Below are 24,556 nucleotides of genomic sequence, written 5' to 3'. Positions count from 1 at the left end.
ACACATTTCTGAGCCCAAAATCTTATACTATAATGTCCCTATACAATGTTCTGACAAATGATGGTACACAACTCCTTGTGACAAGTGCACTTTGTGACCATTTCTTAAGAATAAAAGAGATGCTATGGACCCTTTTATGAGGCCTCCATTAGGCAACTTTCTGCACCCTTTTTTTTTTTTTAAATTAACTTATTTTACATGGTGATCATTACCATGCAAAATAAGACACTGAAACTTTTTTTGGCAGATTTTTCTTTTCTGAAACCTAAATGTTGTATAATAACTAACACCTAACTTTCAAGGAAGAAAAAAAAAAGAGTGAAGAAGACCAACATGCTGCACTTCAATCAACATTGTTCTGGCCAAACGAAAGCCAGATATTGTACCCATATATCAAGATGACCATAATATTAATCATCCAAAAGAAAAAGGAGAAGAAAAAAATTTAAAAAAACTTGGTCATAACAAAAGCTATGAACAACTAATAGAGCCAACCATCTTTATTAATTGATAACGTACAAAACCATCATCTGATTCATGCTTTTGAACACATGATGCTGGGAAAATTTCAGCTGATTCTTCTTCCTTGCACCAAAAACTTCCAAAAGAAAATTCTCCCTTCTGAGACAGCTCTTCCATTACCTTCTCAACTTCCTTCATACAACACCCACAGTCACTTTTCTTTTCGTCTGCAGAAACCCTACCCGAAGTAGCTTGAATTTTTAGAGATTCTCCAACAATACCCACTAATTCATTTTTGTATTTTCCCACCATATTGATCACCATCTTCCCTCTTCTCTTCCTCCGTTGAAGCTTCTTCTTCGCGAAGTCCCTCGTCTTTCGGATCAACTTGTAAGGAATTTTGAGCAAGACGAAGACGATGATTTGAAGGATCAAGCACTGGCAACAGCTTGATATGACGATGCAATCCGCGGCAAGTGCGTTGCCGTCTTCCATGGCCATAAGATTTTAGAGAAGGCGAAGAAGAAGAAGAAGAAGATATATACGAAGTTAAAATAAGCCATGTGATATTGTTGAGGAATGAATAAGTTTCTTCTTTGTCGGATAGTAAGTGTGCTAGCAAAGGTGAAGCAAAAAGAATAATTTGAGTCATTGGCTTGTTGAAATGTAAGTACTATAGCGTCTAAATAGAGGTTATCAAATATAATAATATTGCAAGTGAAGAAAACTATTATTGATGATTAGTTGTCATAGTTATCTTTCTTGGGCTCTACTTTTCGGCGAGAGATAATTTCTTGGTTGATTGTAAGTCTTTCCTTTTGTATTATGGGATGTGTCTTTTGAAAGAAACTTTGGTCTCACTACTCAATATGTAGACATATATGCAAGTTAAAGTTAGACCTAGTTAGGCACAATAACTTCCAAACCCACCCAACTCTTTGTTATAAGCGACGTTTAAACTCTCTTTTTTGTTCAGAGCTTTCTACGATAGAACATCCTTACCTGTACTAATATGTCTTCGCGTTATACTTGATGATCAAAATAATGTTAAGATGAGATAAATAATCTATAACTTAAAGTGATAAAATATAATAAAGATGTGACGAATATTTAAAACAATGTCTTATTAATAGTAAAGTTATTTTTTCATTCCTTATTGAAGAACTCTTGTATTTTTTTTCAGGTACTTTTAACTTTCAATTAATTTGTCAAAGACAGAAATTTTCTCTTTTATTCCTTTCCTATCTTAAAAGTAAAATTTTGTTATTTGTGCTTACGAAAGCTAACACCAACTTCGGCAGGTACCATTCCTTGTGAGAAGAGAAATTGAATTAATTATAACTTTTTTTTTTCCTTTTTTCTTTTTTCTCCTTTTCTTTTTTGCTTCACCAAAATAGCTTTCTTCAGCATCTTGCCAATATATATGTAGGGCTCAATTTGGTAATGCCCCAACATATTTGTTTTCTTAATAAGATCTTGGAATATGATTTTGTTTTAGTATTGAGTACAACGTATTTCAAAAGGATAAGCAACTATTAAGTCGCTGGATTAGATAAATGATACTGTTATATCATTAAGATTATTGGTATTCAACAGTGAATGATCGCTGAATCTGTGGTGATGACTAGTAGACACATAGACTCTATCCAATGCACTAATTTTTTTTTATTTTAATTTTTTTTTTTTAAAGAATTCTATAAGGCACTGGTTCTTCATCACATTAATAAAAACTTAATCCCGTAACATGGTGTCTAGAGGTGGGATTCATCTTCTGTTGTGGTGTGCCTCAAATATATATATATCCTCTATATATATATATATATATATATATTTTTTTTTTTTTTTCTTTTTTCTTTTCTTTTCTTGTTGAAAAATAATTTTCATATTCATTAAAGCCACCCAACACTGGTGGTGGCACGGGGATAAGAGGATGACTTATTACGACTCTCTCCGTCAATTAAAGATCGATTCTCTTTGGTCTCCACTTGTGATTTCAGAAGATTCCTCCTAAGAAACTGAATGGGGGCGTGAAGATATCACCGACATATTTTTACGAGGAAACAAAAATTAAACAAACTTGACCCATTTTAGAGAGAGACTAAAACGCGTATGTACAGTGGACGGTGATTATGAGGTAAAACCATACAAAAGTATATCATCTGACCGCGTGGACGTGGCCAATTATATATAAATTGGCTTTTGACTAGCTAGCTGAGAGCTTCTGATCTGATCTCAAGATAAAAACGACAGGAAAGTAATACACATCATAAAAATAAATAAATAAATAAAAACAAGTTTTATAATCCATAATAAAGCTAAATATAGCCTTTTACGAGGGCAAAAATTGAGACAACAATAATTTCGGTTTTATAGATAATTACAAAGCTAGACTATGCATTCATCATAAAATTTTTAATAATGTATATAGTTTATCTTTTTTGTGTGATTTTCTTTACAATACATTTTAAAATTGTGACCCACCGGTAAAACAAGTGTTTTACCGTTAAATTAATTGTTCAACGGTCATATCTACACTATGAACAGTTCTATGTGATGTTTTGTAAATTTTTTATACGAATTGTACAAATTTAACCATTAAAATTTTAATCTAGCAGTCGAAAACGCTTGCTCCACCGGTGGGCCACAAATGGGAATGCACCGTAAAGTTTTCCTTTCTGTTAGGATTTCTCCTCTGATTTTGAACCTACAATCACAGAAAACCAATAAACGAACAAGAAAAACAAAGAACACAAGGCGATTTATACTTAGTTCGGATTAATCAATCCTACATCCAAGTCAGGGTTTAACCCTAGTTGATCCACTAATCAGATGTTGTAATTACATCCTCAGTGCTCACCAGAGATTAGCACTTGATTTCCACTCAATACAGGGAATTTTCTCGAGAAACAAACACAGCCTCGCACCCAGTAGGAAAACCCAGAAAACTTAATTATGTATTCTCTACAATCTCTCAACCCAGAGCACTCTCTAAACAAATGCAACGGAAAAACAACTTACAATTTAGAGTTGATACAACATCTATATATAATACATCTACACCAGTAAGAACGAACCGCACATGTGGACTAATTAAGTCAAGTCACAAGCTGCAGTCTCATGCCTTGAACTAGCCGTTATAGCTGAAATCTAATGTAAACAATTAGAGCCAGCCTTCACAATTCTCCACCTTAGTTCTAGATTGGTCTTTCATTAGTGAATCATACTAGAACCCTATCAACAGCAACTGTTACTCCTTAATCTTTAGCAAGCCCAAAGCTTCCTTGAACTTGCTAAGTGGAATCACCTTAGTCAAAATGTCTGCTGGATTTACTTCAGTGGCTATCTTTGACTCTGTAACTTCTCCCTTAGATATTATATCTCTAATGAAATGCAAACGAACATCAATATGCTTTGAACTCTCATGGAATACTGTATTCTTAGTCAAGTGTATGGCACTTTGTGAATCACAGTAAACCACCACTTGTCTCTGCTCGAAACCCAGTTCCTCTGCTAATCCTTTCAGCCACAATGCTTCCTTTATTGCTTCTGCCACATCCATATACTCTACCTCTGCAGTTGATAAGGCCACAACTCCCTGCAAACTGGACTTCCAGCTAATTACATTTCCTCTTAGTGTAAAAACAAAACCAGACATCGATCTTCTTTTATCCAAATCCCCTGCATAATCCGAGTCACAATAGCCAACAACATCTCTGGTCAACTGACCATTTCTTGTGCAACTCATTTTAACTCTGAAGTTTCCTTCAAATATCTGAGTAACCATTTAACAGCCTACCAATGCACTCTACCAGGTTTACTCATGAATCTGCTCACCAACCCAACTCCATAAGCTAAATCTGGCCTTGTTGAAACCATAGCATACATGATGCTTCCCACTGCATTTGAATAAGGCACACCTCTCATGTATGACGCTTCCTGTTTTTCCTCATCCTTACTGAAAAACATTAGCTTGAAATGAGCGCCAATGGGAGTTGAGACTAACTTTGCTTGATTCATGCGAAAAATATCCACAATCTTTTTCAGATATCCTTCTTGAAAAAGTGTTAAAACACCTTTATTCCTGTCTCTAGATATATCCATCCCAAGAATCCGTTTGGTATTACCTAGATCTTTCATTTCAAATTCTGAACTTAAGCATCTTTAAGCTTCAGAATTTCAGCTTTGTGTTTGCAAGCAATTAACATATCATCCACATAGATTAGGAGATATATTAGGCTGTTTTCCTTGAGCCTTGCAAAATACATACAACTATCATATTTAGATCTGCAGAAATCTCTCTTCAGCATGAACTCATCGAATCTTTTATACCATTGACGAGGTATTGTGATACAGAATCGATACGGAAATGAGTAATAGAGATGTTATTAAGCTCGAATTACTGAATTGAATCACAATCGGAAGTTTGAGATCGCAACAATCGGAAGATTGGAACAAGAATCTTTCCGGACACAACTCCTAAACTCAGGTTTTCGAGAGACCTGAACTCTCCAATTTCTCACAACAGTTTTCTTCCCTTTTTTCCTCTCCTCTCTTTATTTCTAACTATATATTCCCCTGATTTTGCAATAGACAGCCCTTCCTGTAAAATCCCCATTCTACCCCTGTCTTTTATTTCTCCTTACGTAGGTCAAGTGCACCGGTGGCCTATCATTACCCGCCGCCCAAACCTGCACCTTGTCCTCAAGGTGAAAGGAAGGAAAATGGTGTTGGATAGTGGAAAACGACTCCTAAGTCGCATCAAAAGCAGGCATCCCCTGCCAGTGGATCAACACCTCCACCTCACTCCCACTGCCCTCACTAGGCTGGCGAACACCCAAAAGCGCTGCCGGCTCCATCAGCATCTCCATGTCCGCGGTAAGCTGAGCGGGTAGCTCCTGAGAAGCCTCAGCCGATCCCAAGCAACGCTTGAGTTGGGACACATGGAAAACCGGATGAATGCGAGCGGACTCAGGAAGCCGCAAACGGTAAGCCACCTTACCAATTCGTTGTGCCACCTCATAAGGGCCAAAGAAACGGGGTGACAGCTTCTCATTCCTGCGACGAGACAATGACAGTTGCCGATAAGGACGCAGCTTGAGAAACACCAAATCTCCCACCAAAAACTCGACATCCCGCCTCTTGCCATCGGCCACCCCCTTCATCTTGTCCTGTGCCCGCAGCAGGTGTAACTTTAGTTCATCGAGAGCCACGTCTCTGTCCTCCAACTGACGTTCAAGCGATGCTACCGTTGTCTTGCCAGACCCAAAACGGATCAAGGGTGGAGGGTCGCGGCCATACACTACCCGAAAGGGTGTAACCTTAGCTGCCGAATGGTATGATGTATTATACCAATACTCCGCCCAAGCCAACCAACGCATCCATTGATGAGGTCTATCAGATGCGAAACAGCGTAAATATGTCTCAACACAACGGTTGACCACCTCCGACTGTCCGTCTGTTTGAGGGTGATACGCCGTACTACGCTTGAGTGACGTCCCTTGGAGACGAAACAACTCAGTCCAGAGCTTAAGAACACCTTATCGCGGTCCGAAACAATGGAGCGGGGAACCCCATGCAAGCGAACCACCTCCCTCATGAATAAATGAGCCACCACCGGAGCAGTAAAAGGATGACGAAGTGCCACAAAATGTGCATACTTACTCAATCTATCCACCACGACCAATATAGTGTCATAGCCTTCGGACTTAGGAAGACCTTCAATGAAATCCATGGACAAATCCTCCCAAATCTGATCCGGAATTGGGAGAGGTTGTAAAAGCCCCGCGGGTAACAAATTGGAATGCTTGTTGCGTTGACAAACCCTACAGCGGCCGACGTACTCCTTAACTTCCTTGAACATGCCTACCCAATACCAAGAAGAAGCTAAGCGACGGTAAGTTTTGAACACCCCCGAGTGCCCACCAACCGGGCCATCATGCGCCTCCTGTAATAGGGCAGCCACCAACGGGGAAGATTTAGCCAAGACTAGCCGACTCTTGTACAAAAGCCGACCCTGGTCCAACGAAAAACCCGGATAGCTGGTGTCTCCCTGCAACAAAGCCTGATAAACGCCCATTAGACGGGAATCCGACAACACCTGTTGCTGTATCACGCCATAATCCAAATCGTGTACAAACGATAGTGTGCATAACGAGGGCACCCCTTCCACCCGAGAAAGCGCTTCAGCAGCCTTATTCTCTATGCCGGGCCTGTATTGGATGTCAAAGTCATACCCTAACAATTTAGTAACCCACTTTTGGTGCTCAGTACTAATTAGTCGCTGCTCTAATAGAAACTTCAAGCTCTGTTGGTCGGTGCGAACGATAAAACGTCTTCCAAGCAAATATGGTCGCCATTTCTGCACGGCCAAGACGATTGCCATCAACTCACGCTCGTAAATGGAACGTGCCCTGCCTCGAGGGGACAAAACATGGCTGTAAAAGGCAATCGGACGACCATTTTGCATCAACACAGCCCCTAGTCCATAGCCAAAGGCATCCGTCTCAACCACAAATGGCTGAGAAAAATCCGGTAAAGCCAACACCGGAACCGTAGTCATGGCCTTCTTCAATGCCACAAATGACTCCTCGGCCTCTTGATTCCAGCCAAACAGATCCTTCTTGAGTTGCGTAGTCAAAGGGCCAGCCACCGTCCCATAATTCTTGACAAACTTACGATAATATCCCGTAAGACCCAAGAAACCCCTCAACTCCCGCAGTGTCTTGGGGGCTGGCCAATTTAGCATAGCCTCGATCTTCCTCTCATCAGCTGCCACCCCCTCAGCTGAAATAATATGCCCGAGATACTCCAATGAAGGTTGGCCAAAACAGCACTTTTTATCATTAACTCTCAAACTATGCTGCCTCAGTAACTCAAAAACCCAAAACAAGTGTTCCACGTGCTCTCCCACCGTCGCACTATAAATCAAGATATCATCAAAAAACACCAACACAAACTTCTTTAGGAAACACTTAAACACCTCATTCATTAAGGCCTGAAAAGTGGCCGGCGCGTTTGTCAACCCAAACGGCATCACCAAAAATTCATAGTGCCCTTCGTGGGTTCTAAACGCTGTTTTCGGTATATCCTCGGCACGCACCCGAATTTGGTGATACCCCGAACGAAGATCCAACTTGGAAAAGATCTTTGCCCCATGCAACTCATCCAACAGTTCATCGATTACCGGAATAGGGAAGCGGTCAGGGACAGTAGCGCAATTCAAGGCCCTATAATCTACACAAAAATGCCAGCTCCCGTCTTTTTTCTTAACCAAAAGTACCGGACTCGAGTACGGGCTGGAACTCGGTTGAATGATACCCGCTTGTAACATTTCGTTAACCAAGCGCTCAATCTCATCTTTCTGCACCTGCGGATAGCGATACGGCCGCACCCTAATCGGAGTCGTGCCCTCCTGAAGTACGATCGCATGATCACGAGCCCGAGTCGGTGGTCATCCCTGCGGCTTCTCAAAAACAGTCGCAAACTGCCGCAACACTTGAGAGATCTCCTCTGGAATTTCCGTTTGCTTCCCCTCTCCTGCGACCTGTACACATCCCAGCTCCACTAAGATCCCCTCTCCTGCCTTCTTGATTGTCTTTAGCATCGACTTTAAAGAAACCAAGGTCCTGCTAAGACTTGAATCCCCCTGCAACGTCACTGTTGACTCTCCCACCTTAAACTTCATTGTTAATGTCTGCCAATTAACAGTCATTTTGCCAAGGGAGCCCAACCATTGCAAGCCTAATATGACGTCCGAACTCCCAAGCTCAAGGGGTAAAAAATCTTCAACCACCTCCACCCCTTGCAACCCCAACACCAATCCCCTACAAATCCCACTCCCCTTCACAGCCTTTCCTGTTCCCATAATCACCCCAAACTCTTGGGTTGTAACTAATGGCAAGTCTAACCTCCTCACCAATTCCATGGACATAAAATTGTGGGTGGCTCCCGAATCGATAAGCACAACCACCTCCTGATTCCCCACTACTCCCCGTATTTTCATGGTTTTTGGAGTGGTGATTCCCACCACTGAATTCAAGGAGAGTTCAACTATTTCCTCCTCATTGACTACTGTAATTTCTTCCTGTTCAGTTTGACTAACTTCCTCTTCCTCTTCTAAAATTAAAATCTGTAATTCCTTATTCTTACAAACATGTCCAAAATAATATTTCTCATCACATTTAAAACAGAGGCCTTTTTCACGTCTGTTCTGAATTTCGGCCTCAGAAAATCGCCTAACAGATTTTTTTGCATTCCTGATGGCTGAAACGACTTACCGTTTTGTGAAGGGCCAAACAACTTGTCGTTTGACAAGGCAGATTTGAGGATGCTTGTCGGTTGGCTTCGAAAAGCCTGGTTATAAGGTTGTTGTCGCATCCACGGGTTGGACGTCGTTCCTTTAGCTCCTCTCAAAGCAAAATTCCGATCCTCCACTCTTTGCGCCAATTCGATGATGCGATTCAACCCGCTCGGTTGAAGCAGGCGGATTTCCGCCCTAATCTCCGGCTTAAGACCGTTGATGAAGTTTCCTTCGAGGATCGCCGTGGGAATCTCCGTCAAAGGTGCGGCTAGCATCTCGAAATCCCTTATATACGCGCGCACTGTTCCCTCGTAAGAGCAAGGAACTTCTCGCAGTTCGACCCCTCCTGCGACTGTCGGAATCGGTCGAGTAACAGCCTTTTGAATTCCAACCAGTCACGTATGGGCCGGCGTCCGTCCGTCCACTGAAACCAAGCCAGAGCCTCGCCATCGAGACTAATGGCCGCCGCCTCCAATTTCTCCTTTTCACCCATGCGATTTAGGGCAAAAAATCTCTCCGCCCGAAAATCCAGCCATCTAGATTTGTGCCTTCAAAAATCGGCATTTCGATTCGCCTCGTCATCCCTCCTAGCCGGAATTCTCCTTCCCGATGCTCATACGCCGGTACGCCTCCGTTCCCATTCTCAGCCCTAGCCTCTCTATATTCTGAATCTTCTCCTCCCTGTTTTTGCAACAACGAATCCAATTTCCCCAAAATCAACGCCACATTCTTCTCCAATGCAAGAATCTTTTGCAAATCATCCTTAACTTCTTCCATCTCTTTCGCAATTCCCTCCCAAACGGAACTCAACTGTTCTTCCACGGTACCGAGTCTTTCCTCCAATTTCCTGGCTGCCATCACAGAACGCTCAAGATCGACGCTCTGATACCAATTTGATACAGAATCGATACGGAAATGAGTAATAGAGATGTTATTAAGCTCGAATTACTAAATTGAATCACAATCGGAAGTTTGAGATCACAACAATCGGAAGATTGGAACAAGAATCTTTCCGGACACAACTCCTAAACTCAGGTTTTCTCGAGACCTGAACTCTCCAATTTCTCACAACAGTTTTCTTCCCTTTTTTCCTCTCCTCTCTTTATTTCTAACTATATATTCCCCTGATTTTGCAATAGACAGCCCTTCCTGTAAAATCCCTATTCTACCCCTGTCTTTTATTTCTCCTTACGTAGGTCAAGTGCACCGGTGGCCTATCATATTGCTTCAATCCTTATTGAGACCTTTGAAGCATACATACTTTACCTGCTGCATCTTGCTTGACAAATCCTTCTGGTTGGTTCATCAGGATTTTTTCTTCTAAATTTCCATGTAGAAAAGCGGTCTTAATGTCCATTTGCTCAAGTTCAAGATTGTTTATGGCAGTGAGAGCCAAAATCAACCTTATGGACGTATGTTTCAAAACCGGGGAAAATACCTCATGGTAATCTATTACTTCGGTTTGTGAGAAGCCCTTGGCAACCAATCTTCTTGAACATTGCTTCTTCAACCCCTGGAGTCCCTGGTTTTCTTTTAACAACCCACTTCCAGCCTATCATTTTCTGATCTTTAGACCTGTCCACTAGTCTCCATGTTTGATTTCTGGTCAATGACAGCATCTGTTCTTTCATAGCTTTCTTCCAATTAGGCCAAGCTTTACTCCTTTTGGCTTCTGCATAATTGGTTGGTTCGTCCAGTTCTAAGACATCTGCTACATTGAGTGAGAAGGCTATAATATCAACACTTGCAAATATGGAGGGAGGCCTTATCCTTCTTCTTGCTCTATCTCTGGATAAAACATAATCTTACAGTGATTCTTTAGTATCTTCCTTATTATTCTCTTCATGTTGATCCAAATCTGTCATATCTTCTTCAGGTTGTTGGTCCGTAGGTTGTGAACTAGATCCTTAGTCATGCTGACTAGGCAGCAATGCTCCACCTTGATCATTAATTCCTATAGGTCTTAGATTTGAGTCCTGAAATTCTGTTTGAACTTCTACCTGAGTCTTAGGGGACTGTTTTTCAGAGCTGGCTATATCTATTCCCTGCATATTGTTAGTCTTATACACAATATTCTCATTAAAAATAACATCCTTACTAATAACACATTTTCTATCATCGAGTAACCATACTCTGTACCCTTTAACACCAAAAGGATAACCTAAGAAAATGACATTTTTAGCTCTCGGATGCAATTTGCCTTGACTAACATGAACATATGCTAAACAACCAAAGATCCTTAGATGCTTACACTCAGGTTTATTACCAGACCACATCTGATTAGGGACTTTCATGTCAATCGCAGCGGAAGGAGATCTATTTATTAAGTAACAAGCTGTTGAAGCAGCTTCCGCCCAAAATTTTTCAGGCAAACCAGATTCATTAACCATACACCTTACCTTATTCATAATGGTTCTATTCATACGCTCAGCTAAACCATTTTGTTGTGGTGTGTTGGTACAAGTGTGATGCCTAGAAATTCCAACCATAGCACAATAATCATCAAATTCAATGCTACAAAACTCTAAGCCATTATCAGTCCTAAGCCTTTTTATTTTCTTTCCAGTTTGATTGTCAGTCAAAGTTTTCCACTCTACAAACTTATTGAAAGCCTCATCTTTAGTTTTCAAGAAATAGACCCATACTTTTCTAGAATAATCATCTACAAAAGTAATGAAATATTGAGCTTTGGACAAAGAAAATGGTACCTTCGGTGATCCCCATAAATCAGAGTGAATGCAGTCCAAGGTGCCTTTAGTTCTGTGTACTGCAGCGGTAAATCTCAGCCTGTGTGCCTTCCCTAAGATACAGTTCTCACAAAAGTCCAAGTCACCAATCTGTTTGGGATCCGGCAATCCTTGTTTGCCCAACTCTTGTAGTCCTTCGAGACTCATATGTCTGAGCCTCTTATGCGAGAGCTGTGTCTGATCACTCCTTGATTCTGTGACTGCAACTTCACCAGTAACAGTGGATCCTTGCAGCACATATAGCCCTTGATGCAGATTACCTTTCAGGACTACCATAGCCCCCTTATCACCTTCAGAACACCGTTCTCAGCCTCGTAGCAATATCCGTTTTTATCCATCATTCCTAGAGACATTAAATTTCTCTTTAAGTCAGAAATATATTTAACTTCTAGTAGAATCTTGATTGATCCATTCCACATCTTCAGCTATACAGATCCAATTCTTAGGACCTTACAAGAAACATTGCTGCCCATGAGTACTCTTCCTTCATTGACTTCTTTAAAATCAAAGAGCCAATCCTTTCTGGGTGTCATATGAAAGTGCACCCAGAATCCAAGATCCACTCCTCTTTAGGATCTTCATTCTTCTGATTTTGGTTCTTTCTCTGAGGACAGTTTCTTCTAAAGTGTCCTTCGTTCTTACAAGTCTAGCAAGTTTTTCTAGTTCTGGACTCAGATTTTGAACCGTTTTTATTCTTCTCTTCGTAGGAATTGTCACCTTTCTCAGTAGACCTTCCTCTAACATTCAAGCCCTCAACATTTGATCTAGGATGTTTCCCATTTGCCCTCAAATCCAAGTCTTTAGAGTACCTTATGGAGAGTCAGAGTCTCTGTGCCATATTTGAGAGTGTCTCTCAATTGATCATATGGCTTTGGTAAAGAATTTAAGAGTCATCAATCATTACCTCAATGTTTTCTAAATTAGAGAGTAACTTGGTAAACTCGTCAATATTCTCATCTATGGTTTTAGATTCATCCATTTTAAAACCATAGAATTTCTATTTAGGTATATCCGACTTGGCAGAGCTTTTTTCATGAAAAGTTGCTCAAGTTTGATCCACATTTCACAAGCAGATTTTTCTTTCACCACTTTCCTAAGGATCTGATCACTAGGACTCAAAATGATAGTGTTACGAGCCTTTTCAGTATCTCACCTTTGTTTTCTATGGAATCTAACATCTTTGATTGCTCTTGAGTGCCTCATCCGAGATGAGCCATCATCTTCTCTTTCCATAGGGTGAAATCATTCTTCCCATCGAACTTCTCCATCTCGAATCTTGAAGTCGGCATCGAAGTTAAGGAAGACGAATTCTTGGCCATTAGGGTTTCTTCTCAACCGAATCTCTAATGAGAAATTGAATTCGATCTTGCAGCAAAGTCTCCAGAAGCTTTGCCCAGTTCTTGAATCGATCCAAGAAAGGGGCTCTGATACCAATTTGTTAGGATTTTTCCTCTGATTTTGAACCAACAATCACCGAAGACCAATAAACAAACAAGAAAAAAAAAAAAGAACACAAGGCGACTTATGCTTGGTTCGGATTAATCAACCGGATTTTTTAAGTCAATGCCCCAAATGTACACCCATTCAATTGGTAGACCTGTTATAAATAGAATTTTAATTTTTATTTTTTTTATTCCTGGGATAAGAGTGAATGGCCAAAATATCCTTTAAATGGGGAGGGAAAAACGACGGGTCACCTTAAAGAGAGGCAAAATTATGCCCGATCAGATCTTTCTTACTGGAAAGACCGGTTGGCAATTTTCTTACAGGGCACACCAGTAAGAACTTTCTGACCGGACTCAGGTTTCTTACCGCTCCCACCAGTCAGAACGGAAAGAAATGACAGACGTGAGTTTCTTCGATTTTGCAGATTACTCAACTCCGAAGAGGCCATGAAATAGCATGATTCTTGTTGGTTTTTCAAATAAAATACCAAACCACGATTACCCAGCATTCAAACAATGAATTAAGCATAAAAAATACAAGATTTGAGAGAATACCAGAGGTAGGGGCATTCTCCGGCAGTGAAAGGCGGCGCCGCCGGTGAACTTTGGCCGGCAACGTTTCCTCGTGACTACCCAGCGAAGGAGGGGATTTAGCTCCTCCTTTTCAAATGTTTTTTCTTTTAATTTGAGAGAAAATGAGAAGGACATTTAGAGAATACACATTTTTTTATTTAATGAGAGGCCTACTCATTGAAACTTTCTATTTTGGAGCCTACTCATTAAACACATTACACATTTTAAGCCTATTTTTCAAAAGGACCATCCAAGTCAGGGTTAATCCACTAATCAAATGTTGTAATTACACCCTCAGTGCTCACCAGAGATTAGCACTTGATTTCCTCTTAATACAGGGAATTTTCTCGAGAAATAAACACAGCTCACACCCGATAGGAAAACCCAGAAAACTTGATTCTGTTTTCTTTACAATCTCTCAAACCATAGCACTCTCTAAACAAATGCAACGGAAAAACAACTTACAGTTTAGAGCTGATACAACGTCTATATATGATACATCTAGACCAGTAAGAACCGCACATGTGGACCAATTAAGTCACAAGCTACAGTCTCATGCCTTGAACTAGCCGTTATAACTGAAATCTTATGTAACCAATTAGAGCCAGCCTTCACACTTTCTTTGAACATAAAGACACCTCTTTCTAGCAGTTCACATTTCTCTTCAATTTTTTGCGCAGTTCGTAATCCATAGCTTATGTTCTTCTTCATTTATTTGGTTTCCTTTATTTTTTAACCAAGTTTAACAAGTTGTTATGGCACTAAAATCTATAATCACTTCTCTCGCTAGTTAAAAAAGAAAAAGATTGAGAGAAAGAAATAAGGCTTATTGGAAAAGCAAAGAAGAAATCAACAGAAGCATGTATTTGCCTCCTCTGTACATAGAATTTCATGTAACAAAATTGAATTACAAGTAATGACCACTATTGATATTGACCGATATGAAAAATGCTCATTGTGTTTGTACTAATTACAGGACAAAAAATCTGATTTCTATATCTATATGTGGAAGCTAAATTTAACTACGTGATTGACCCCTTGGATTCAAGTCTCTGCAATATTTACTCTGGTTTCTCCACTATTCAAGCTGTCTTGGCTGAAAAAATCTGTGCTGTAATCTTGGCTGCCAAATGCCATTCTTCGAAACCATCTTATTTCTTCGGACTGTTGTGCTGAATTGAATACCTCACTCTCGCCAACTCTCATTCCATTGGTTATGTCTGAGGCAGCTAAACTATCAAAAGCTCTAACGACCTGAGAAGCAAGTGTGCTAAGAAAGATGTTCTTGTACTTTAGAAACTTCTTTTAAAGCGTTTTACCATGATCAAATTGGTTTACCTGTCCCATCCGAGGCCGCTTGGCAGATGAATGTCGCACGCAGGAAGCAGCAATCTCGATCATCCGAAACATTTCGCTCTCAACGTAGTTCCTTTCAAGCCTTGGATCCACCAGACCATCAAATTCCCCATTCTCAAGTGCATGACTTAACAAAGGTCGAGCCTGAAATGAATTACGAGTCTTTTGTCATGAAAGTTTGACATTTTAAGTATGAAATATAATAGACTGTATTTCCCAAATCTGCTCGTCCCGTGCCTAGCTTTTTCACTGATTGAACAACCTTTTATCATGTTATGCATTAGATATATGTGTATATACCTCTGCATCAGCAAATATGATTTTCACACAGAGTAACATAGTTTTGCCTTGTATAGTTTAGAAACACAAGTAGGAACATAAACTCCACAAAATTTCTCTAGATCCTACAGTTCTAGACTCACAAGGTCATGGAGCGGGTACTTTGTGTATAACAAAAGTTATCTCCTTATCCCCAAGTAGAAGTCCTACCACATTATCTATTCATTATACAGACAGCACCAGATAATTGAAGCAAAAAGTATATTCAAAAGATTCGGCTGTGAGGCATCAATTGATTGTTTGGGTAGAACCAAAACCCAATACTGAAAGAAAATTGCAGAAGTTAATGTTTAATGGAAAAAAGAGTAAACACTAGCCAGCATCAAGAAGTTACCCATTCAACTAGACTCTCATCACCCAACGGTTGGGATGCATCCACAGGCTTCCGTCCGGTAATCAGCTCCAGAAGCACAACACCAAAAGAGTACACATCAGATTTCTCAGTTAGCTTTCCACTTGATGCATATTCGGGGGCCACATATCTGGAAATCAACAGTGAAAAGGTCACTTCTAATTTGTAACATAGGAAAATTTCAAGACTTGAACAATGCCTTTAAAAGGTTCATCATAAGTCATTGGTGATCATCTGATGAAAGTGAGAGAATTTTGACATACCCAAAGGTTCCCATAACACGTGTACTTATATGTGTATCCGCATCAAGGGCCAATTTGGCTAGCCCAAAATCTGAAACCTGAATAGTGGAAATGAAGAAAAAAGAGCAGTTTAGTAAAATGTATTAGTAAAGTGTACTGTTAAAAATGACTCAGAACATTCTAGATACCCGAGCTTCAAAATTGTCATCTAAAAGAATGTTTGATGACTTGATATCCCTGTGAATGACCCGAGGATGACCTGGTATGTAGAACAGGAAATAAATATACTGTTTAACATGAAAAATTCCAAGCCAAAAAAAAAAAAGTCGTTGAATCAGTTTAAAACAAAGTGGCTATTGGATCCCATTCTCATTTGCTTGATTCTACTACTATATAAGCACAAAGGCAGAGATCTCCGTATCATAATTTGCTCAAATTAACACCAATTTTATCTTCTAAACTAGGGATGGACATGGGGCGGGAAGGGGACCTTAATCTAAACAAAGTTTCTACTTTCTACTATTGGGAATTTGAATGATCCTCAAAGCTAGATTCTGAATTCTGAAGATTAACCCGCCTGTATCTGGTCAATCCATACAACGAAATGGGTAAAATGTTTGAATTAAACAACCAAAAGGTTTGAAGTGCTGAACCATTCATTCCCTCCTAAGACCTTGGCTAATATATGGGAGATGAGTAACATACGATTGGTGAAACTATCTTTACTACAATATGGATGTTAACAGTATGAAGGTAACAGTTGATCCGTATTTGGTGGAAAAAATGTGCTAAAATCCTGAGTAAAACCATCCATCAAAAACTTACAGTCTTCATGAAGATATGCGATTCCACGAGCTGCACCAGCTGCAACTTTAACTCGTATTGCCCAGTCCAAAACCGGCCAACCTTCCCCTACAAAACATGAGGAGCACACCAAATAACATAGTCATTCTTCAGCCAAGTCATCTATTTTCACAAAATCATTTTTCAAATCTCACTTGTAACCTTACCATGAAGATGGTAATAAAGGGTATTGTTAGGGACGTAATCATAGACAAGCAGCCTGCGATTCTCAGAAATGCAGTAGCCAACTAGTGAAACCAAATGACGATGGTGTATGCGGCTAATAATCTCGACTTCAGCTTTGAATTCTCTTTCACCCTGGCCTCCACCAATCTTTAGTTGTTTCACTGCAATTTCTCTCCCATCCGGTAGAAGTCCTTTGTATACAGAACCGAATCCTCCTTCACCCAAAAGGTTCTGATCTGAAAAGCCATTTGTGGCCTGAGCCAGTTCTTCAAATGTGAACCATGATCTTGAATTGCCTAATCCCCCTGGTTCTGTGGGAGAGTCAACAAAATCGCTGCTTGGACCACTTCCTATAAGGGGAGCGGAAGAATGTGCCTTCAAGAAGCCTGAATCTAAATGCATGTTATAAACCTCTTCAGTTCTTTTTCAATCCTCGATCTCAAAAACACTAACAAGAAATATAGATATAAGTACCAGCAAGTTGGTCTTCATCTAATGCCAGACATAATCTACATGATTGGTTTCTATGAGAAGCTATGAATCAAAATTACTAACTATAGTTCAACCTATTGTAATCCTTGAACACTAAACCAAAAATATTCAAACTTCGTATTTGTTGGCACCCAGAAAGGCACAAATTAGTGCTTGATAATCAGTTATCACACATTTTGCAATGATATCAACACGCAAGGTCTGCAATTTCATTGAAGTCTGCAGCTATAGCTACTTCTGAGCAACTAGCAAGATATACGTTGAAGAAGCGGATGACGCCGCTAACATGGTAAACATACATTTTGCATGACAAAAATTTACCTGATTTGGGGGAAGAGCCCAGAGGAGATGGCATAATGTGACCACTACGGCCTGAAATCTTTTTCCTTTGCTTTCTTAGACACCAGACAACCAACCCAATGAGACTAAGCACTATTATGCCAGCAACCACACCAATTGCAACTACACCTCCTGTACCAATTCCTCCATTACCACCAGTGGAGTTTGCACTTCCTGGCACATTGGGGTCAGAATTGTTCGAAGTTCCATTATCCGACGGTGAGATTGAACGAGAAGGTGGTGGGGGGGACACAGGTGAGGAAGGAGGAGGTGATAGGCGTATAATAGGTGATGGGGGTGATTGCTTTGGAGGAGACTTTTTAGGCGAAGGTGTTGGATTAGAACCTGATGGAGCGAGAGGAGTAATCCTAGGAGGTGGGGGTGCATTCCTGGGAGGTATTGATGCTGATGGAGGAGGTGATTCTTCAGGGGAAATAGATGTTGGTGAAGGTGGAGAAGAACTTGTGGGCGGAACAGATTTTGGTGGTGGGGGTGGAGGGGGTGAACTTTTCGGTGGTGAAGATGCTGGGGGCGAGGGTGAACTCTCAGGTGCCATTGGTGATGGTGGTGGAGGTGATTTTTTGGGTGGTTTTGGCGATGGTGGAGGTGGGGAATTTGCAGGTGGGTTGGATGACGGCGGTGGAGGTGAACTCACTGGTGGAGGTGAACTCACTGGCGGAGTTGAACTAGGTGGTGGTGGTGAACTCACTGGTGGAGTATAACTAGGTGGTGGTGGTGATGGTGGAGGTGAAGTTTCTGGTGGTGGCGAAGAACCGGAGGTTGACGGAGGTGGGGCATCTGATGAAGGCGGCGGTGGCGGTGGTGATGTTGGTGGAGGGGACTGTGGATTTGAGGGAGGTGCTGATGGTGCCAATGGGGGTGCTGATTCTACAGGTGGTGGTGGTGGAGGTGACAATGGTGTGGCTGGAGGAGGAGAGGACGTAGGCGGCGGAGAGTTGGCAGTTGAGTTTGTGGTTTCAGGCGGATTGGCATTGGGCTGAGAAGATGGTGAAGATGCAACAGGTGTTGGAGGAGGAGGAGGGCCTGAGGAGGGTGGTGGTGTTGTTGTGGGAGAGTTAGGAGGCGGTGGCTCGGTTAAAGGAGGTGAATTTGGTGAGGGTGATGAAGCTGCCATCAATCACTATCAGTCCAAAAACCAAATTAGGACAATGGATCAATCCCTAGTCCCATCTAATTCACGCACCAAAAGCATCAAGCTCTGGTATAATTCACAAAACCCTCGCAACATCATCAGTCAAAACAACCACAACTTTAACCAAACCCCAGTACAATGTTTCCAACTTTAGAAAACCCCAGATTCCAAAACTTCAAAAAATGTGAAATTCCACCATCACCAAAACCAAACTTCACCGCCGAAACACTTTCTCCCAAATGAAAAAATCTCAGCCCAAAGAGCGTCCTTATAACAACAACAGTAACAGCTTTTAGACAACACAGAGACTACGAGCAAGTTTTAAGCTGACCACAGATCAGCACACAACACTTGTAAGTAAGAGCAAATCCCGGATCACCAAGTAACGTTTCAAGCAAAACCCACATCAGCAAATTCAAACCAAACACAACACAATCCTACAAAACTGAATTTTCATCATCTGGGCCTCAAAAGAAAAAAAAAATAAAAAGAAAATAAAAAAACTCAAATCAATAGCCTAAAATCTTTATCATAAAAAATGGCAACTTTTTAAGCCAAAATCCCTTACCTTCCTTACTTCCTTCCTTCCTTCCTTTCCCACTCGTTTGTTTTACTTGTTCAGCGATCAACAAAGCCAAAAACGAAACATGGATGTTTCCTATTTGCAGCCAATCTTGAATAATTATCTTGAAACTTCTCCGTTTTCTGTTCTCGTTGAGGATCGTTGGAGGCTCCACACACGGCTTTGTGGGGTCCCAAAATCCCAACGAAGTGAGACGAAATGAAAGCGACCCAGAAGAATAATTTCAATCTCACAACTATTTTTCTTCTTTTCCTCGCAATTTTTTGAACAGAAACTCTGAATAATATGTTAAGCAACATAAACGCACGCTAAAGATTTTATTAGGGCCGTCAATATAGATAACGTACGATAGTACGATTTAAAAATGAGATAAATTTTACAGGTTAAAGTTAAGAAAAAAGATGTTTGAATTAGAATTAAGTCGATTTAAAATTGACACGAAAAATATAAAGTAATTATTAGTTAGATTCGTCTAATCTGAACACGATATAAAATTGATAAAAAACTAAAATATATATATATATATATTTTTCATCATATTTTTTTATTTTATTATGAACTTGTAATATCATGATAGTTATATTCTAAATCTTATATTATTATTTGCTTAAGTTTAATGAATGTTATTGTATTTTAGTGTGTTATGAATTTTAAATTATTTTTAATATGTAAAAGAAGCTAAATAAAAGTATACAATTTTCGTGTCAAGTTCAGGTTCACAGGTCAATTTCGTGTCACGAGTCATTTTCGTGTCGTGTCGTATCAACCTTTAAAGTAATCGTGTCGTGTTTGTGTTGCGATTTTTAAAAAATTTTGTGTCACGGGTCGTGTTCGGATTAACTATAAATTAAAAAAAAACGATCAAAATACGGCATATGACACAAATTGTCACTCCTAATTTTTATGGATTAAACCATTATTTCTATTTTCTTATTTTTTTAAAAATAATTAAAGTCTCTTTCTTGTTTATTCACGTAAAGCATGAAAAGGGTTTTAAAAATAATAAAAGAAAATTATTAATAATAAATAAAGGAGAGAGAGGCTCCAAAGGCTGATTTTGTCTTTGGGGAACCATAAACAAATGGGATGATGACTGTAATTGTCTGTCTATTTGGAGTTTTCTTTGGTTTAAGTTTGACTACTGTATTTTAATGCCATGAATTCTACTTAGTTTTAATGGTCAGTTTACTCGAGGTATAAATTAATTTCAGAACTTGATTAATAAGAGAGATTATTGAGCTGTATTTATAGTTAATGAATTCCTCAATTACAACAATGACAAGCACAGAGCATAATGTATTAAATGTTGTCAACCCCTTAGTTCTTAAAAAAAAAATGTTGGATTCTTAAAGAGAGAGAAAAAAAAAGTAATTTGGAGATGGCAGGGAATTATGATGAGCATAGTCGTGCTGGAATCTATTCAGATCCACTTTTTAAAACACTCATATTATCTTGTGATGATAAAGAGAAAGAAAAAAACAAACAAACAACAAAGAAATGAGGCAGCTAATTTACAACAATAGTAACTAGTACTTAATGTAAACGACTAAAATTTAGAAGTTTAAATGAATATTGATAGTGACTTGATGTGCAATTTCTCATTATTTGATAATAATTACATTATATTAAAAATTTAGATATGTTTTTCCAACTCATTAGTTCATAAAATTTACCACTTTTGAGTATGATGATACAGTTTAATGTTAGCAATGTGAATGAAGTGGATTTTGAATAAGGACATTTTGGTGAAAATGGAAAAACTTTAGAAAGGGAAATGGTGGGGTCTAATTTGTTCAATCAAATTTTGGGTTATTTGCTGCACGTGAAGCTCCACAACAAACTGGTTGCTGATGTGGATTTGGGAGATAGATTTCAAAGCAATCATCATACTAGATCCTTTGGCTTTGGACACCAATTTTGCCACTTTTCTTTTTCTTTTTCGCCCTTTAACATCATTTTTCTATTTATTTAGTGCTTTAAGTTCATATTTACACTATTTTAAGAGTGTCGGTGGCAACAAAGAGTAAAAGTAAGCATGCCACGCACGTTTGTTCCTTTCACCGCAAGACAAATCAAAAGATAAAAGCCACTGGTCCACTCTCCACACCACACATTAAAACCTCTATACAGTTTTAAATTCTCATATGTGCATCTAATTATTACAGCGTAAATTCTAAACTCTTCCAAGTTTAGCATGCCTATCAAAAGGATGTCTACTGAATACGTATGAGTAACTTCAATGCTGCCACATGTAATTTAGAAACCAATAAACTAGTCAAATCGCATCATTAGGTAGGTACATATCAAATTAGAGATCGATTTTTTTTTTAATTAAAAGATTAGATATCGATTTGCTTATGCTGCAACATGCAACAAGACTTTATAGGTATTTGTTTAGAGAGAGATATATCTTTATACATTGTTAAGTTACGTATTTGTACTTCCTAGGAACAGTAACATGAAATTAGTTTGGTGCACCAAAAAAAATGGATTTGGGGCTCTCCCTTGTGGGGATCGCCAACGAACCAACAAGCATAACAAAAACAAGTTCTACTTTATTACACTTTTTCGGTAACATTTTGTCCCAGTAATGGAAGTCTCGTTGATCTTTTCAAAGGATGTTGTGGTAGAATTAGCTTTGCAGTAATTCCACACAAACCATCAATGTTGCAGTCTTTTTTTTTTTAAGGTAATTACATTCCGAATTAAAGAGATACACACACTAATACTAAATCGATTGAACTTATAACATACAAAATTTAATCACGATTTGAACTAGATCGATAAGTAAGTTCTAATGAAACACATAAATGAGAATCTAAAAGAACACACCAATAATTGAGTACACAAATAACTCTTTTAACATATTACCTCTACAATTTGTGGAGAATTCCAATCGAGGAAAGACCAAAGGACCCATAGTACGAAAGTCGTAAGTTTGAATACCAAAACTCATGGGGAAAAAAAATTGAGCAAACAACTAGTTTGACAATAAAATTGTGCAAGGAAATAACACAAAAACTATGTACCCAATAAGATAATCTGAAGCATTGTAAAAAGGGAAAAGCATAATAATTTGCTTAAAAGCTTTAGCTCATCAATCTTTGCTTTAAATAAATGGCCAATTGCATGCCATCCTTCTAATTTTTTATACAATCACATCTACGTTTACAATAGTGCATATATTCCACCCAATTAGAAGCAAGTCATCCACTCCCTCGCTCTCATCAATTAATGCATAATTCATTAATTATGTCCAATTGTCTCACCTAGCACCATTGACTTGTAGAGTTAATTTGTCCTCTTTTTTGTGAGTTTATTGATCATATTTTGTTTTAAAGCTTTTCAGCCAAGCAATGCTCTTAATCTCGAGCAGATCTCCAAGAACTGTCATTTCACATTATCTGAATCACACGCCCATATATTTTGTTTGGTCCAACTAAACAAATATTTTCTTTAAAAAAATAGTAGACAAATAAACAAATCTTCTTTATTCATGCATGTGCTTCATTGTCATCCTAACAATTAATGATAGAAACGCACAGAATCTGACAATAGCCTCAAATAACTAGTGGCAGTGAATAATAGATTTCAATTTTTAATTTAAAACTTGATGACATGAATAGTATTATCAATGAATGAGTTTTTGTGTGCTTTATACTTTTGCCCATTTTTATCTTTGCAAGCCTACTTAGGGCCTGTTCTTTTGGCATTTTTGAGTTATGTAATTTGAGTGTAAATTTTGAGTTGAGTTGTAGTTATAACTTGAGTTTGTATTTGGTTGTGTAAATTTGAATTATAATTTGAGATTAGAATTTACTTGAGTTTGTGTTTGTTTCAACTAATTCTTGAGTTGTGAATAGTATCCTGAAATTTTTTTTTCTTTCATTTAATTGATTTTATGTAATTTAATTTGAACAAATAAAACTAAATCATCTGTAAGTAGTAATAAATTTAAAAACAATGTAGTCATTTTCTTCATTTAATAAATTAAAATACCATATAAAAAATTACTAGAAGATGAGTTTCCATTATAAATGGTCTCGTAAATAGTCACAAATATATACATAATTAATATCGCAATTCTCCATACACTATTATTAGCCCGTACGACGATTACGGTACACTGCCCACATTGTATGTGCTCTTGCATCCCTTAACGCATTCATCTCCAGTTCCGGTTCATTATTTAATGGTTGTCCTTCGTGGTTGTTATTGTCATTGATATCCTCTTCAACATTCTGTGGATCAATGTCAACAACCAGAACGCCATCCTGTGAGTACTGATCTAATAGTCTATCTCCATTACGGTACATATGGATAAAATTATGAATTATAGCACATGCAACCGAAACCTTAACTTGCTTTTCAATAGGGTAACGGTTAATGGTTTTCAAAATATGAAATCTGGTCTTCCACACACTAAATTTTCTTTCGATTACATTACGCAGGGAGGAGTGCGTGTAGTTAAACAATTCACGTTCACTGCGGAAGCCTCTACCCCGTCGATTCCTATACTCTTGCAAATGGTATGTTGTTCCCCGATATGGTGCCATGAAACATTCGTTGTTTGCGTAGCCTGAGTCGACGAGGTAGAATTTTCCTACATGTATTTAAGTAATCACAATCAACACTTATAATCTAGATGCAGTTTCTGAATTACGTGTAGATGTACATATAGGCGTTTTTCTCACTTACCTGGTGGCGGAATCGGAAATCGTTTCCGTGGGTGATCTAACGCGGACGCAAGTACTCTCGCATCATGTGCTGAACCCTCCCATCCAGATAGCATGTACGTAAATCTCATATCAAATGAGCAAACTGCAAGCACATTAAGCGAGAAGAATCCCTTTCTATTTCTGTAAAGTTTGGCCGTTTCACGGGGAGGCACACATGGAACGTGCGTACCATCTAGTGCTCCAACACAATCCTTCAAATTAACAAACTTACATACGTTGTTATGCAATGATATAGTTAAACTCATTGTGAGATAAAAAATAACTAAAATTATGAAGTAGAGAAAAAAATTTATGTATAAATTCGTAACTTACATCGAACCACGGCGAATACTTGTTCCCACCTGCAATTATGTGAGGATCGACGGCAGTAAAATCTGGATGCCGTATGAAGTCTACTTTTAATTGG

General features: G+C 39.0%; 3 protein-coding genes across 6 annotated transcripts; all 3 read right to left on the bottom strand.

Moving 5' to 3' along the window:
• Positions 1-471: 471 nt before the first annotated feature.
• On the bottom strand, positions 472-957 carry LOC21409214. The gene is made up of 2 exons (XM_024162554.1): positions 772-957; positions 472-681 (listed from the first exon to the last, which is right to left on the bottom strand). Exons 1-2 carry the CDS (start codon positions 955-957, stop codon positions 472-474), a joined length of 396 nt encoding a protein of 131 aa, XP_024018322.1.
• A 1,951-nt stretch (positions 958-2,908) lies between these two features.
• Positions 2,909-11,987, bottom strand: LOC112090651 (uncharacterized mitochondrial protein AtMg00300-like). Its single transcript, XM_024162514.1, has 2 exons — positions 11,470-11,987; positions 2,909-3,166 (listed from the first exon to the last, which is right to left on the bottom strand). Exons 1-2 carry the CDS (start codon positions 11,782-11,784, stop codon positions 3,071-3,073), a joined length of 411 nt encoding a protein of 136 aa, XP_024018282.1. The 5' UTR covers positions 11,785-11,987; the 3' UTR covers positions 2,909-3,070.
• Positions 11,988-14,368: 2,381 nt separating this feature from the next.
• Positions 14,369-19,702, bottom strand: LOC21409212 (proline-rich receptor-like protein kinase PERK9). Of its 4 annotated transcripts, none has more exons than XM_024162510.1 (9): positions 19,397-19,702; positions 17,658-19,265; positions 16,826-17,236; positions 16,641-16,727; positions 16,004-16,074; positions 15,837-15,913; positions 15,556-15,703; positions 14,865-15,026; positions 14,370-14,780 (listed from the first exon to the last, which is right to left on the bottom strand). In XM_024162510.1, exons 2-9 carry the CDS (start codon positions 18,808-18,810, stop codon positions 14,571-14,573), a joined length of 2,319 nt encoding a protein of 772 aa, XP_024018278.1. In that variant the 5' UTR covers positions 18,811-19,265; positions 19,397-19,702; the 3' UTR covers positions 14,370-14,570. The 4 variants fall into 4 exon arrangements, with proteins under 4 accessions (XP_024018281.1, XP_024018278.1, XP_024018279.1 ...); XM_024162511.1 differs by having other exon boundaries at positions 17,658-19,154; XM_024162512.1 differs by having other exon boundaries at positions 17,658-19,095.
• Between the last annotated feature and the right edge of the window lie 4,854 nt (positions 19,703-24,556).

This window comes from Morus notabilis, unplaced genomic scaffold, assembly GCF_000414095.1.
Source record: "Morus notabilis unplaced genomic scaffold, ASM41409v2 Scaffold73, whole genome shotgun sequence".
Lineage (NCBI taxonomy): Eukaryota > Viridiplantae > Streptophyta > Magnoliopsida > Rosales > Moraceae > Morus > Morus notabilis.
Note: the sequence above shows the minus strand (reverse complement) of the source record. Positions and strands in the feature narration are given on the sequence as shown.

What these genes read in the sequence shown, in the direction of transcription:
- LOC21409212 (XM_024162510.1), bottom strand. Translation starts at nt 18,810, where the DNA reads ATGGCAGCTTCATCACCCTCACCAAATTCACCTCCTTTAACCGAGCCA. An exon ending in GGGCTCTTCCCCCAAATCAG is followed by an intron (nt 17,237 to 17,657) that starts GTAAATTTTTGT and finishes ACATGCATTTAG; the next exon opens with ATTCAGGCTTCTTGAAGGCA. An exon ending in ATGACAATTTTGAAGCTCGG is followed by an intron (nt 15,914 to 16,003) that starts GTATCTAGAATG and finishes TCCACTATTCAG; the next exon opens with GTTTCAGATTTTGGGCTAGC.
- LOC21409214 (XM_024162554.1), bottom strand. Translation starts at nt 957, where the DNA reads ATGGAAGACGGCAACGCACTTGCCGCGGATTGCATCGTCATATCAAGC. An exon ending in GGAAGATGGTGATCAATATG is followed by an intron (nt 682 to 771) that starts GTGGGAAAATAC and finishes GCAGACGAAAAG; the next exon opens with AAAAGTGACTGTGGGTGTTG.
- LOC112090651 (XM_024162514.1), bottom strand. Translation starts at nt 11,784, where the DNA reads ATGGTAGTCCTGAAAGGTAATCTGCATCAAGGGCTATATGTGCTGCAA. An exon ending in ATTTATGGGGATCACCGAAG is followed by an intron (nt 3,167 to 11,469) that starts GTACCATTTTCT and finishes CTGTGATTGTAG; the next exon opens with GTTCAAAATCAGAGGAGAAA.